This window comes from Lynx rufus, unplaced genomic scaffold, assembly GCF_022079265.1.
Source record: "Lynx rufus isolate CCGP_SWC_20201006 ecotype Redwood Valley unplaced genomic scaffold, mLynRuf1.p SCAF_1, whole genome shotgun sequence".
NCBI classification, from domain to species: domain Eukaryota; kingdom Metazoa; phylum Chordata; class Mammalia; order Carnivora; family Felidae; genus Lynx; species Lynx rufus.
Genome location: NW_025814823.1, coordinates 16,413,647 through 16,429,010, shown reverse-complemented (window position 1 = coordinate 16,429,010; position 15,364 = coordinate 16,413,647). Strand labels below are relative to the sequence as shown.

General features: G+C 35.4%; 1 protein-coding gene across 6 annotated transcripts in view; it reads left to right on the top strand.

Moving 5' to 3' along the window:
• TRPC4 (transient receptor potential cation channel subfamily C member 4) overlaps nt 1–15,364 on the top strand; it is a 140,715-nt gene that overhangs the window by 22,322 nt on the left and 103,029 nt on the right. For 5 of the 6 annotated variants that reach the window (XM_047077347.1, XM_047077281.1, XM_047077215.1 and 2 more), the window contains exon 2: nt 11,724–12,242. The exons of the other annotated variant lie outside the window; for it this stretch is intronic. In XM_047077347.1, the coding sequence (XP_046933303.1) occupies nt 11,724–12,242 (519 nt within the window). The remainder of the gene's footprint in view (nt 1–11,723; nt 12,243–15,364) is intronic. 6 annotated transcript variants of the gene reach the window in all.

Sequence of the window (15,364 nt, the reverse complement as noted above, 5' to 3'; positions counted from 1 at the left end):
TTGTAAACCCAGGCACTCTGATTCCAGAGTCCATGCAATTATACACACACACACACACACACACACACACACACACACAGAGTAATGAATTATAGTGAAAAATATAATGATAATCAAAAGTATTTACATTCCTGAAATAAACACTATTTTTACACGGTTTTATTCTTTTCATAACCTGTTGGATCCAACTTGCTAATAATTATTGTGGTTGTCTCCTTTCTAGAGAATTTTTAACTGTATCTTCATTTTCCTTTTGACTTTGGGGATGTTTTTTGGAAGAGGATTTCTTACTTTGTTAACCCCTAAATTCTTGGTGTATTTATTTCTTATTTAAAATACAAAAGTAGAGGTTCCTGGCTGGCTGAGTTGGTAGGGCATGCAACTCTTGATCTCAAGGCTGTGAGTTCAAGCCCCATGATAGGAGTAGAGCTTACTTAAAATTAATTAACTAATTAAATTAAATAACATTAGAATTTTTTCAAAAAATAAAAGAACTGAAACCAAGAAAATAAACAAGTATAAAATAATAGGAAGGCAAAACTAATACTATTATTATTCATGATAATAATATCAATATGATATTATGAACAGGCCAGTTGCACCTAATTACAAGAGTCCCACACACACATAAACTAAATTAAGGAAGACCTATGTTGTTTATAGGAGACTAAGGAAAATAAAGTGCTATTTTGTTTTTTATTCTCCAACCTCAAATCTTACCCACCAATTCCTAGGTTACAATGAAATAGTTTAAAACTGAATTCCAAACTGTTTTTGGATAGTCTCTTTCTGTCTCTTCTGCTTCAAGTATCTTACTTATTAACTATATTACCAAACCCCAGGCACCATACATATAGACATTTGAATTAACTCCAGTATTGCAAGACTCATTGCTCAAACTATTTCTTCCTACCTACTGGAGGTGAATCACTTAATATTTGGTTACAATACTTTCTGGAAAAGTTGCTCCTATAAGATATATGAGTGATGTACCTTCTGAATTCTAGTATAACAACATGCGTCTTTTATCCAAACAGGAGAGTGATGATAACTTGGCTGGATGCGGTGTTCTTGAGTCACAATCTTTTACTAAAAATTATGTAATAGATACAATGATATGTCTTGTAGATTTTATTTTTTTAATGTGTAGTTATTTTTGAGAGAGAGAGAGAGAGAGAGAACAAGTTGAAGGGCAGAGAGAGGAGGAGACACAGAATCTGAAGCAGGCTGCAGGCTCCAGGCTCTGAGCTGTCAGCACAGAGTCCGGTGCGGGGCTCGACCTCACAAACTGTGAGATCATGACCTGAGCTGAAGTTGGTCGCTTAACGGACAGAGCAACCCAGGAGCCCCTTGCAGATTTTAATAAGAAAAGATAAGAAGTTTGATATTAGTTGAATCTCCATTGTCACCTACTCATTTTTATAGACCGATCATTTTACATTCTTTCTCTTAAAAAAAAAAAACTTGGAAGTCTGAGATATCAGCAGGATGTGTCTAATTGTATGTCATTGTTTTCATTGTTTCAACCAAAGACCTGATGAGCCCTCTCAGTGTCCAGACTTAACATTTCCTTAGAATAGGAAAATTTCCCTTGATATTTGTGCTCATTTTTGGTCATTTTTTTCTCTATCTGTTCCCTCTTTTCCCCTTAAATATCATTTACTTACATGTTAAGTCTTCTGGATTTCCCCTCAAATCACCAGGATTTTCCTTCATGAAGTAAACATCTTTGTGTGTATGTATGTGCGCGCACATGCATGTGTGTGTGTCGTGACCTATTTATTCCACTTGACATTATAGGACATTTGTAACCATATAACATTCTACCTTGAAATTAAGATGAAAAGTGTAACTTCTTTATTTCAAAAATAATGCTTTCTTTCTTTCCTTTCCAAAAAGTCCTTCAAATTCTCTGATTACCTTTCCTTAAAAACAACTCTCTGGTTAGTGCTTTCCAGTTAAAATTCTCATTTGAGCTTTCCAATTCTAATTAAGTCAGACTTGAAGAGCTTCTTAACTTAAAGATGCAATAGATAAAACTCAAGGATATCTGTGAACTGGGAGAGAAAAAAATACATCTTTATTTTACTAACTTCTAAGTAGAATATATAATTTCCTTCGATTATGAACATAGGCCAAAAAGTTAGTTTTGCTAGAAATTCTTGTGTCTTTGTCAATAGTAGAAATCATAGATATTTTCCACTCATATTACCATTTTAACATATACTTGATATATTTACATGCTGATCATTATTTCAAAAGTAGTCTAATTACCTGCCAATAGGTCTTTGTATATAGCGCATTAATAGAAAAGAATATGTTACTACATCACATATTAGTCTTTAAATAGATTTTCAATATATTTAAATACTTTTTACTGTATAATATTATGCATTTATGTTTAGAAGTATTCCTTCTGAATAAGCATCCACAGGATGTTCCATATTTTCAAAGGACTCTGCGGTACACGAAAACGTAAGGAACTTTGATTTAGAACCATATGTACATAATAGTGCCTGATTCCTTCTAAGCTGTTTTTTATAACTATTTTATGGATTAAGGTTTCTTTAGATGTCAGATCAAACTATTAATGTCTTTAAATTTTCAGCTGCTCAGAAGTAGTGGAAAGCGCAAGAATCTTTGCTCTTATCGATCAGCTGTGAACATACCGATAAATCATTATCTGGTCCTGTGCTGAGACCAGGAGCGAAGGGAGTTATTTTTTCTGCACAGAATTTTGAATTCTGTTTAGTCTTTCCAGGCAGCAATATGGGCCTAAAATAAAGTTGACTTTGTTTACATAAGATCGTAACCTAACCATTCATTTGTTCATCCATCCATCCATCTCTTCATTCATTCATTTATTCATTCATTTGACAACTACTTGGTTTGTGTGTGTGTGTATGTGTGTGTGAAAATTTCAAATTCTAAATAATTGACATTAAATGAATTTTTAAACATAACTCTAAGTTGAAACTCCCTTATGTTGATTTGAATTAGACTGAGCATATGAAAAAGATAAATTTAATATTCATAATCTTGAGTTTTAAAAAATGTAGGTTTTGACACATTAGATAAAAAATATTGATTCCAAAGGAAGATGAAACTAAAGAATTCAACAAGTTTTTATTGAAGCGCTTTTAAAAAGGCCTCATACATTTTCTATTAAAGTGCCATCAACTGGAATTTTTAAAAATTGAATCATAGAAATTTCATGTTACAGGGGATATTCTTTTTCATATAGCAGAGATATTAAGAAACATTCACAAGATAATTAACTAATTAAGCATATATCCAATTTAGAACGTGGATATATTTAGTCTTAGTAATTTAGGATACACCAAATAATATTATATAAGTAAATTTCTTTTACTCAATTTATGCAACCCACTTTAATAATGCTTAATTTAAGGGAATAAATACTCTTAAATTGGAATGGATGTTACTCTAGGATAAATTTCCCTCCTAGAAATGTATATGTCAGTATTAATAGTTCAAAAGTATCTATTTTAGTGACAAAGAGACATATCTATATTTGGGTAGAATATCACACTCTAGATTTTAAACTATATGCTTTGGACTGGTGCTGAATCACTTCAAGGTGAAGAATTTGGATAAATTTGAGAAAAGCAATCCATTTATGAGTTAATAGGTTCCTTATGTTATTTGTCACTTTTAATGTTATGTGCCATAAATGACTCGGTAAATAATGGAACTAATGGTATGGTAAGGATGACCAAAAAGCATTGAACAAATATTCATTCATAAAGCTTAAACAGAAGAAAGGCCAGAGCAATCTTACAGTTATGCAATATAAAAAAAAAAACATTTACTTGGTTTCAGGAGCCTCTTTTAATTGCCTGTTCTACTTATAGTTGTAGATTACTGGGTCAAATATGCCATTAAGTCACTTGAATTTATATTTTAAAAAATGGTGGGTGCCTGGGTGGCTCAGTTGTTTAAGTGTCCAACAGTCATGATCTCGCAGTTCATTGAGTTTGAGACCCTCACCGGGCTGTCTGCTGTCAGCACAGAGCCTCCTTCAGTTCCTCTGTACCCCTTTCTCTACTCCTCCCCTGCTCATTCTCTCTCTCTCTCTCTCTCTCTCTCTCTCTCAAAAACAAACATTTGAAAAACTTTAATTTTTCTGTTATGTATTGTTTGTTCATTAGTGATCTGAGTATAAATTTTTATGCATATATGTTTGCCTGGGTGTAATGCTTTTATGTCTATAGATTTTACTTTAGCCAAAGTAAGTCAAGCATAGTGTGATTTTTCATCTACAGTATTATGCTCATGATATGCACATCTGTCCTTAACTATGCCAAATGGAAAAGTAAAAAAATTTTTTTTAACTATGTTTCTATCAAAATCATTTTTAAGTAGTAGCTACCAAGCACCTACAGTGACCTATTTATTTATTTTAATGTTGGGAAGTACACTCTTCACTTGCAACATTAGAACCCCAAGAGGGAAGAGGAAGAGTTGCATCTTGAAGATAATGTATAAAGCAAAGGAGAGAGGTCGGAACCACATAGATTGGTTTGAAAGTGAAGCATGGAAAAGAGGGAGCCAGCCCATTTTCTGGATTTTCTAAGGGTTTCTGAGATCCAATGCCTTATATTTTAGACTTTTTAAAATTTCTGAGTATTTAATACATAGCAAAGTTGAACCAACTGATCAATGTCCAAGCTGCAAGAGCAAAACACTGAAGGGCCTCTTTTACCTTCCATTGTTGCTCACCTTCTGTGGTCGGTTCCTTTGCCATCTGCACTTGATTCATTTGCTCAATGGAAAGCTCAGACATCTGATTCTATGACATCACCCTTTGCAAACGGTATCATGGCATAGAGCACATACTATCTGTCAGGCATTTTGCTAAGTTAGAAAAAAAGAATAGTAGCCCAAATATTCTAACATTTCTAAAAGAACTACTTATTCTACATTTTTCAGCTCCCAGTGTATTTGCTACTTGTTAAGGAATGTAAAATGTTGCAGAACACTAAATTCTTGTTAATACTGAATGAAAGTTACCAAATAATTCTTATGTTTATAGCATATTTTCACAGTTAATAGTTTATTCTAACTCTACTGGTCCATTATAGAGAATGTAAGACAGAAACACTACCCTGAGATTTTGGCAAATACTTGGAAAATTTTCAGAATAGGGGCACCTCTTGGCTCATTCGGTTAAATGACCGACTTCAGCTCAGGTCATGAGATCAGGTCATGATCTCACGGTTCGTGAGTTCGAGCCCCGCATCGGGCTCCGTGCTGACAGCTCAGAGCCTGGAGCCTGCTTTGGATTCTGTGTCTCCCTCTCTCTCTGCCCCTCCCCCACTCATGCTCTGTCTCTCTCTCTCTGTGTCAAAAATGAAAACATTTTTAAAAAGTTTAAAAAAAAGAAAATTTTCAGAACAATGAAAACTTGTATCTGAAGTGATGTTGCGAACACTTGTTTCTTATTATTCTGAGTATTCCACATGTTAGCTATTATGGTGGTGGATTTATAATGAATTAGTAAACATTTTTCAGTTTGTTGAGAGACATGGCAATGTGGCAAGTATGACAGTCATCTTTTTGAGGGTGTGGACTGTTTCAGCTTCGTTTCCTAATTTCTCAGAGCCTAATACAGCGCCAGACAACACAGTCAATAAATATTTGTTGATTGATGTATGAGTGAATTATTGAATCCCAGTAGTTATAAGCCATGGTGACATTTTAAGAAAGGGAATTGTCATCAAATGTCATCAAAATGTCATCAAAACCTGTATTTTCTTGTTATTTAGTATAGTTTGTATTTTATATTAATACCTTTTAGAAAACCTTTGTGTCCCTCTTTTGCTTCACTAAGGCTTCTGGTCTATTAGCTGGTTAAGCATAAACCCTTTTGCTCCATACCTTCCTTTCTCTCCATCAGTCTCTCTCGGTTTTTTTTTTTCCTTTTAAGAACATTTAAAAATGTACATTTTCCTAACTTTGTATTGATCTTTGATGAACTGTTACATACATTTAATGCCCACCGTTCATCCTTTTCTATGTACCCCATCATCTCATCCCATAGTAGATTCCTCAGGAGGGACACTGTGAGCCTAGCATTTCCTAAATTCTTGCATTTGTATAGCTGTCTTTTCCAAAAGAACTCAGATGAACTGAATAACTTCCCAGGAAAATACAGTTTATACAAACTGACCCCATTATTGATAGAAGCCAAGCTAATTGGTATGCAATAAATAGGAAATGTTATCGAATAACTATCCCATACAAGAAGAGCATTCTTGATGGGTTTCACAGGACAGTTTTGAACGTTCAAATATCAGATGATTTCAGTGCTACTTATTTTTCCCCCATGGTGTGGAAAACGGATCAATCACATTTTGGATTCTTCAAGAAGCAGATAAAATTAGATGATGCGAAAGATTTATTGGAAAATGACATTCTGAAAGTAAAAGGGAAGGAAGCAGGATTGAGAAAGGGAAGCTATTAGACCATGATGCAGAACTGACAAAAATCCCTGCCAGTGTAAAGGGGAGCTCAGAGGAAACTTATCTACTCGAGGTCTCCCAGGTTGTGTGGAAAGAGCTCGGCTCTTGTCTAGCTTACTTGTGCAGTCATTGTCCTGGGCTCTGAAATTGAGGAGGACCTGAAGGGGTGGGGAGCTGGGGCCTGTTAACGGACCACACTTTTTACGGGCAGGCAGTAAATCCTCTCGAAGAAAGGTCTGAGTGGCACATCTCCCTGTCTCCCAAAGGAAGACAGAACTCATATGCTTTTTATGAAGCAAGCACAGTATTCAAACAGAAATTTGTTGAAGACAGCATAGTAAAGATTATAAATCAATCTCATTTCTGAACATAGACACAAAAAATGTAAATAAAAATTTTAGTCTTACTAAAAATATTACACATTTGACCAAATGGGATTTATTTCAGGAAAGCAGAATGTTTCAATGTAAAGAAATCCATTCATTTAATTTACCATATTTTTAGGAGTAAGGGGAACAATTATATAATCATCTCCATAGAGGTGGAAAAGGCCTTAGGAAAATTCAACACCCATCCTTGATAATAAATAATAAATAAAAGAATTCAAAATGACTTCTTGACATAAGGAATGGCATAAACAAATAGGGAGATATATAGACTTATAGGTGGATAATTGGCAATACCCGGTATAATTTGTGATAGGAAAATTGCTATAACGGCTTAAGAAAAGTATTTGACCCAGAAATTACATTCCTAGATATGTATTAGCAGACACGGACAAAAAATGTGCATAGGAGCAATATTCCTGGCCACAAATAGAAACTGGAAATCACACAAATGTTATCAAGAAGAGAATGTTAAATAAATTGTCCTATCTTCATAAATGAAAACATTATGCAGACTTGAAATTACAAAAATGATTACTAACAATATTGATGTATTTCAAAGAGCTGATGTTGCACAAAGAAAGCTAGATGTAAACAGTACATACTTTATGATTCATTTATACAAAGTGAAAAGTATGTACAAGTAATCTATAGTGATAGCAGTTAGATTTGTGATCCCAAAATGTAATGGGGGCACCTGGGTGGCTCAGTCAGATAAGCATCTGACTCTTGGTTTCAGCTCAGGTCATAATCTCGCCGTTGGTCTCATGGTTTGTGGGTTCAGGCTCCACGTCAGGCTCTGCTCTGGCAGTGGGGAGCCTGCTTGGGATTGGGATCCTCTTTCTCTGCCCCTCCCCCACTTGCACTTTGTCTCTCAAAATAAATAAATAAATAAATAAATACACACACACACACACACACATATATATATATATATATATATATATATATATATATATATAGAATGACTAGGAGGTGACAAGAGGAAGATTCATGAAGTGCAGTCACTTTTCTGGATTTTTATCTGTGTTGTGTTACACAGGTGCATACACATTTCAAAAATATATGAAGCATCACATTAACATTTGCGCATTTTAGTAAATGTATCTTATACCTCAATAAGTTCAAAATTAATAATTATTGCAATGCATCACAACATGTTAAAAAATAATGGAAGAATCCATGGGTCCATAGTGATACGCAATAATAAAAAGGAGGAGGGGAATATTTTTACATACAGAGGAATATGACTTAGTAAATGTAGAAGTGATGACAGGGTAAGAAAACTCCCAATTTTCTTTTTTTTTTTTTTTTCAACGTTTATTTATTTTTGGGACAGAGAGAGAGACAGAGCATGAACGGGGGAGGGGCAGAGAGAGAGGGAGACACAGAATCAGAAACAGGCTCCAGGCTCTGAGCCATCAGCCCAGAGCCTGACGCGGGGCTCGAACTCATGGACCGCGAGATCGTGACCTGGCTGAAGTCGGACGCTTAACCGACTGCGCCACCCAAGCGCCCCGAGAAAACTCCCAATTTTCAAACACCATGGAATCATTGAAGCAGGCATGTAATTACTACTCAAGTAACAGGCAATTTTTAACAGTGTTTTTGTTTTATTACTACTTTCCTTAATGAATAAGAGAAGCCCAGAGCCTTTCCTTTGGGACATGTATAAACACTGATGTGTGCCTGCCTGGCCAGCTGGTCAGAGGCCCCACACATTCCTACAGTGGGGACATTTAAGATCAAACTGTCCCCGATGTCTAGTGTTCTCTGACCAGCTGGGCATCAAGCAATTAATGGTAAAGACAGCATATAATTTATTGTTGAATTTAGAATACATTTTAGAGTAAGAGGAAACTCTAAGACAATTAAAATGACATAATTAAAAAAAAAGTTATTTATGGACCAATAAATTATTATTGTATTTGTGGTCTTATAAAACAGTTTCACTCAAAAATTATTTTCAAAGATGAATCCCCTTATAAAAGACAAAATTAAAGATGTCTGTATATTTACAAAACTAAAATTTCACAATGATTTACTGAATATTAAAACTCATCAACAGAATATTTGTTCTTGGTATATTTTCACATATTTTATCAGTTATTTTACTGTATGTCTAATACTAGGACATTTCTTGTAAAATATGAACGCCTTTGGGGTGCCTGGTCACTCAGTCAGTTAAGTGTCCAACTCTTGGTTTTGGCTCAGGTCATGATCTCATGGTGATGGACTCAAGCCCTACATTGGGCACCGCCCATGCTGACAGCACGGAGCCTGCCTGGGAGTCTCTCTCTCTCCCCCTCTCTTTCTGCCCCTCACCCACTTGTGCGCATTCTCTCTCTCTCTAAAAATGAATAAACTTCGGAATATGAATACTTTTTAGTATGGTCATATTTATTTTTTCACAAAATTTCTTGAAATATTTTTCAAAGTTGAATTTTATGGTTAATAAATTAAAATCGTTGACAGCTTTTGAAACCTAGAGAAATCTAGAATGAAATTACATTGAATTCAGAACCCACTTCAAGTTGCATCTATCACTTAAATATACATTTAAGGGGCTCCTGGGTGGCTCAGTCGGTTAAGCGTCCGACTTAGGCTCAGGTCATTATCTCACTGTTCATGAGTTTGAGCCCCACATTGCTCTCTGTGCTGACAGCTCAGAGCCTGGAGCCTGCTTCGGATTCTGTGTCTCCCTCTCTCTGCCCCCTCCCCTGCTTGGGCCCTGTGTCTCTCTCTCTCAAAAATAAATATTTTTTTAAAAACTATAAAAAATATGCATTTAATATAGGAACTTATTTACTTACATTGTTTTGTTTTCCCTTGTGTCTGCCTTAGAAAAAACTTAAAGTCTTGGTTAGTAAAAGATCACTTCTTGTTCAGTTCTGAGTAATGACATTTTTCTCTTTGTAATAAATATATAGTTAAATTTTTAATTAACTTCATATTTAAGGTGAAAACTGTTCACTTAAAAAGTAATGAAGTATGTATTGACCCCACTTTAATATATAATGCTATCTCAACAGTATTGTTCCTTTGTATTTATAATCACATTTTAAAACTAGTATGTACTATATTTATCAACTGATTGCATACATTTTAAATAACCTTTTAAATAGACAACTACATCTCGTTAATTTTTATATGGTGTTTCTTATAAAACAAATAGATATTCTAAAGTTTGTTTAATGTTTATTTATTTTTGAGAGAGAGAGAGAGAGAGAGAGAGAGCATGAGCAGCAGAGGGGCAGAGAGAGAGGGAGACACAGAGTGCGAAGCAGGCTCCAGGCTCCCAGCTGTCAGCACAGATCAGCACAGAGCCCCACGTGGGGCTCAAACTCATGAACGGTGAGATCATGACCTGAGCTGAAGTCAGATGCTTAACTGACTGAGCCACTCAGGGACCCCAAAACAAATAGATATTCTAAATGGTCAGATAAATTAGAAGCATACAGGTTTAATTATTCTCATATAAGAGTATACTTCTGTTTAAAAGTAGTATAATTAAAGTTTCACATGAGTTTTGTTTTTCTCCCCACAGTTGTTTTGCTTTTGATCCTTCTATGGTTTCCTTCATATTTTACAGCATATTTTAGTCATTGTTTTTTCTGCCATGCCTGTTTAACTTATCCTTATATAGCATTTATTTTCATAGATCCTTCCATCACTCTGTGCCCAGAGGAAGAAATGTTAAACCAAAAATTGGAAGGCGGTGTGGTGTAGGGTAATACATAGAGGGTGAGATGTCAGACAGGTGGAACTGGGATCATATAGTAGGTCTTCCTCACTGAGGAATCACATCTATAACATATGAATGATAAATAGTGAGGGTTAATGTACCTAACGGATGTTGACTAAATCGTGCCTATTCTATTATTTTTGTCACCACCATTCCTAGAGTAAAACCCAAAGGAAATTGCACGTAAACACAATGGTGACCTGATTCATTGGGAACCATTTGCTTCTGGTAAAATGGTGTTGTTTGCAATGGAGCACCTGTTGCCATCTGGAAATATACTATAGAGCGATAGATAAAAACAGAAAGCCTGAGGCTAGCCTTCTTAAGTTCTACTGCCACCTATAATCAGAGGCTTGATTTTACGAATTCAGTAGATAAACAAACAAATATACAAAGAAAAAAAAATACTGAAGAACTAAAAGACTTCTGTTGCACAAGAAAATCTTGGGTTTAAAACAAATCATTAACTATTTTTCAGTGTATTTCTTCATTATTTAGGGAGTCCATACCTCCAGGAAAGGAAAGCAAAGATTGCCAGTCAGGAAATAACTTGGAAGCAAGAAAGTCTTTCATCAAGTAAAGAGTTCCCATAACCCCCTTATTTTAAGATTTCATAAAATGTCATAATTCAGATTAAACAAATATGATAAGAATAATGTGTCATTAGGGGCGCCTGGGTGGCTCAGTCACTTGAGTGTCCAACTTCAGCTCAGGTCATGATCTCACAGCTCGTGAGTTCGAGCCCCACGTCAGGCTCTGTGCTGACAGCTTAGAGCCTGGAGCCTGCTTCAGATTCTGTGTCTCCCTCTCTCTCTGCCCCCAACCGACTCTCATTCTGTCTGGATCTCTCTCAAAGCTAAATAAACGTTAAAAAAAAAAATTAAAAAAAAAAAAAAAGAAGAATGTGTCCTTATATTGAAAAGTTTTTCTCCCTAATTTTCTCTTGTCGTCTGGCAGAAAAAAAAAATACATCTCTCTCCTGCAAAAAAAAAGCCTGGCAAAAGATTTATGAACTTTGTTCAGCGTTGCTATAGTGTGCTGTTTGAAATTCACAGGCTTGAACAAATGAATAAATATTCATCACCTCTGCTTTCTTCTTTTTTCTAGGTGCCTCCCATACTCCTTGATAAGCAGTTCTCTGAATTCACTCCAGACATTACACCAATCATTTTGGCAGCCCATACAAATAATTATGAGATAATAAAGCTTTTAGTTCAGAAAGGAGTTTCGGTGCCCAGACCTCACGAGGTCCGCTGTAACTGTGTCGAATGCGTCTCCAGTTCAGATGTGGATAGCCTCCGCCATTCACGCTCAAGACTCAACATCTACAAGGCCTTGGCCAGCCCCTCTCTCATCGCACTGTCAAGTGAAGACCCTTTCCTCACAGCCTTTCAGTTAAGTTGGGAGCTTCAGGAACTGAGTAAGGTGGAGAACGAATTCAAGTCAGAGTATGAAGAGCTGTCCCGACAGTGCAAACAGTTTGCTAAGGACCTACTGGATCAGACAAGGAGCTCCAGAGAACTGGAAATCATTCTTAATTACAGAGATGACAGTAGTCTCATAGAAGAACAAAGCGGAAATGATCTCGCAAGACTAAAATTGGCTATAAAGTACCGGCAAAAAGAGGTGAGTGTTGGCCAGACTTTTTTATCAAAACGCCATAGGACGTAATAACGATGAAGTAAACAGGTACTCTAAAATTAAGTTTGGGTTTTCGAGCACTTTCTACTTAACCGTAAGTGGATGATATTTGTTGTTCACCAGATTAATAATTATGAAACACATGGAAGAATGGCAAGAAACGGCTTAATAACTGGTGATGGTATTTGGCGTTATGTGTTAAAATGTACACATTTACTGTGGTATAATGGGCAAACTAATGAATTTTATACTCCTCTCACTAAAAGTTCTGGTTCTGCCATTTATAAGTCTTGTTACTTTAGAGGGTCTTGTTATTTTTCAGATCTCTTTGAGATTGGATTTTCTCATCTGCTTAATGGACTTAACATTTATAATATTTATCTATATTTATTTATATATACCAAATATTTTCCTCAAAGATTTGTAGGAAGTATAAAACGTGGGGATGCGTATGAAGGCTCTTAGTAAGTTATAAGTATTTAGCAAATTATAAGTACATTATTTATATTAATAAAATACATTATTAGAAGTTATTGAGAAAAGAAAAGCCCTTAGTTCAACAGCAGATGAAAGTACTAAGACTTCTCTTACATCTGGCTTATTTCCTTTATTTGTCAGGAATAAGAGGTTAAAGAAGTTAACAGCAGAAGAGTTATAAATTTCTCATGAAATTTCCATGGAGTGAATATTAAGTAAAGAAACCCCAGATCTATTCTATTCATCACGCAGCATAATTGTTTTTGTTTCTATCACTGAGTTAAATGAGTTCTCAAAAAAACTATTTACTTCTGTCTTCAGAAAATGTTGGTTCTCTGTTCATGCTTGAATTATAGTAATTATCTATTCTAGAAAAATAGTTGGAGAAAACTATATAATGCAAGATGAAAAAGAAAAAGAGGCTTCTGAATAAAAAATATTCAATTTCTTTTGAAGTTAGCCCTGATTATCTCACATTAGCCTTGGCTGCTTTATCTACTGCTACTTACTAAATATTTAAGGTTCAAGATACCTGAATTTGCTTCCTCGAGTTTTTCCCGTAGTTCTTTGGCCTGTTGTCATGGGAGCCAGAAACTAATTAAAATGATCTTTTCCCCTATCAATGAAGGAAGTAGCTTCTTTTGTGTGCAGTCCCTCTGATTCCAAAATCACACACGCTAGTTTGAGACATGCCAACAGTATCAGCTAATTTTTTTTTTTCGGTTCTTGTGTTTAGGACTCAGGGACTTGATGTCTTAAAGGAACTAGAATAGATTTAATATACAACTATAAGAAACTGATGAAAAACTTCCCCTGATTAAAGATTTTGAGGTACTAAATACGATACCTAAAAGTAACAACATGTATTAGAACTCATGGTGAGTGGAATGAAATTCCCAGGATGTGAAATCCATGAAATGAAAGAAAGAACACAGTAGCAGCAGCTGGCTGCTTGTTTTTGTTTCTACCCAAAACCTGTTGTGTTTTTGTTCCCTCTGCAGTTAGTGAACCAACTTACCTTTGTTTTACGCCTTCACTGATTTGGTCCTGATATCATAACTGATTTAACTTTGTCTTTAGCCACAATGACTTTTGTGAAAGCACTGGAACAAAATACTCATAGAGTCTTTTACCAGACCCTCATAATTAAATACTACATGACATTTCATCAAATGAAGCTAAGCTGCCCAATTCCTGTCAAAAAGCTGTCCAAGACAAAAAATTTTAATCTGAATTTCTAACATATTAACATCTGAGTATATTTTTACTCACAAATCATTTTTATGCATTCTATTCATTCATTCATTCATTCATTCGGTCATTAACTCTTCGAACATATTTTTTAACGTTTCTTTATTTTGAGAGAGAGAAAGAGCATGCACATGCATATGCATGAGCCGGGGAGGGGCAGAGAGAAAGGGAGAGAGAGAATCCCAAGCAGGCTTTATGCTGTAAGCATAGAGCCTGAAGCAGGGCCAATCTCATGAACCAGATCATGACCTGTGACCTTAGCCAAAATTAAGAGTTGGACACTTAATGGACTGAGACACCCAGGTGCCCCTGGATTTTTATAGAACACACGGCAGGCAATGCTCAGGGCACTTGGGACTCCATTGTGGTGTGGTTGTGCCCTAGAGCTTATAGCCTATTACAGGGAGACAATAAAATGTTCAATATATACTGTTCTCAGTTTTGTTTCTGCACCACTAAAAATGTTCATTCCTAGTAAACATGTTTGTTGTTTTTTTGCCTAGGCTCTTTTGTATATTTCAGAAATACACAACACATGCTTAACATCAAAGCCTGTTAAACAAAAAGTGACAAATGCAGTCCTTAGAGATGTCAGAAGCAAAGCTATAGAAAGAGTTTGATGATTTCTTAAGACTTCTTTCAAGATGTTTATACCTTTTGCTAATATGAAGTTGTGGAATTGGAGGCTGATCAACCCTAATGATACAACAGGATGAAGGGCGGCTAAAAACTCATAACATGTAACAAGAAAATAAGAATTAGTAATATCTTTTAAAAGATACATTTTTAAAAGACCGCATTTGCATTTTCTCTTTTCCTCTTTCCAAATTACAATGGAGAAAAAAATGAAAACAAAATTCTTACAGAGTTGTTCTAGACTATCTTTCATTCAGTTTCAAAGAGCACATTTCCCTTGGGTTGATCAGTTTTCCCAAAGCAAAGTAACACTGGATGACTAATAGCATTATAAAATCAAGAATAAGGTTTTACTTTCATATAAACTCTTTGAAATCATAGGTTGTATTTTATGAAACATATTCCTTAATTATTCATAAATCATTGACTTCAGAAGATTTGATGTAAGGTGTTCTATTAAGATCGTGTATCTTAAATGAAACTGTGCTTTGGCATAAGTGTCTTGCCTTGTGTCTTTTCACCACAAGTTTTCCTAGTTTTAGTCTAAAGACTTTCGAGGTTTGTCTTTGGTCTGTCTCTTACGATTTTGGAATGCCTTCTTATTAATCTTCACATGGCTAAGTTCTACTCACTTTTTCAAGCTCATCTCAGGTCCTCCCTCCCACAGGGAGATTCCTTGAAGCAATCCCCCTCCATAGAATCTCTTGGATAAATGCCCTCATTCCACACATTCTATTTTGCAT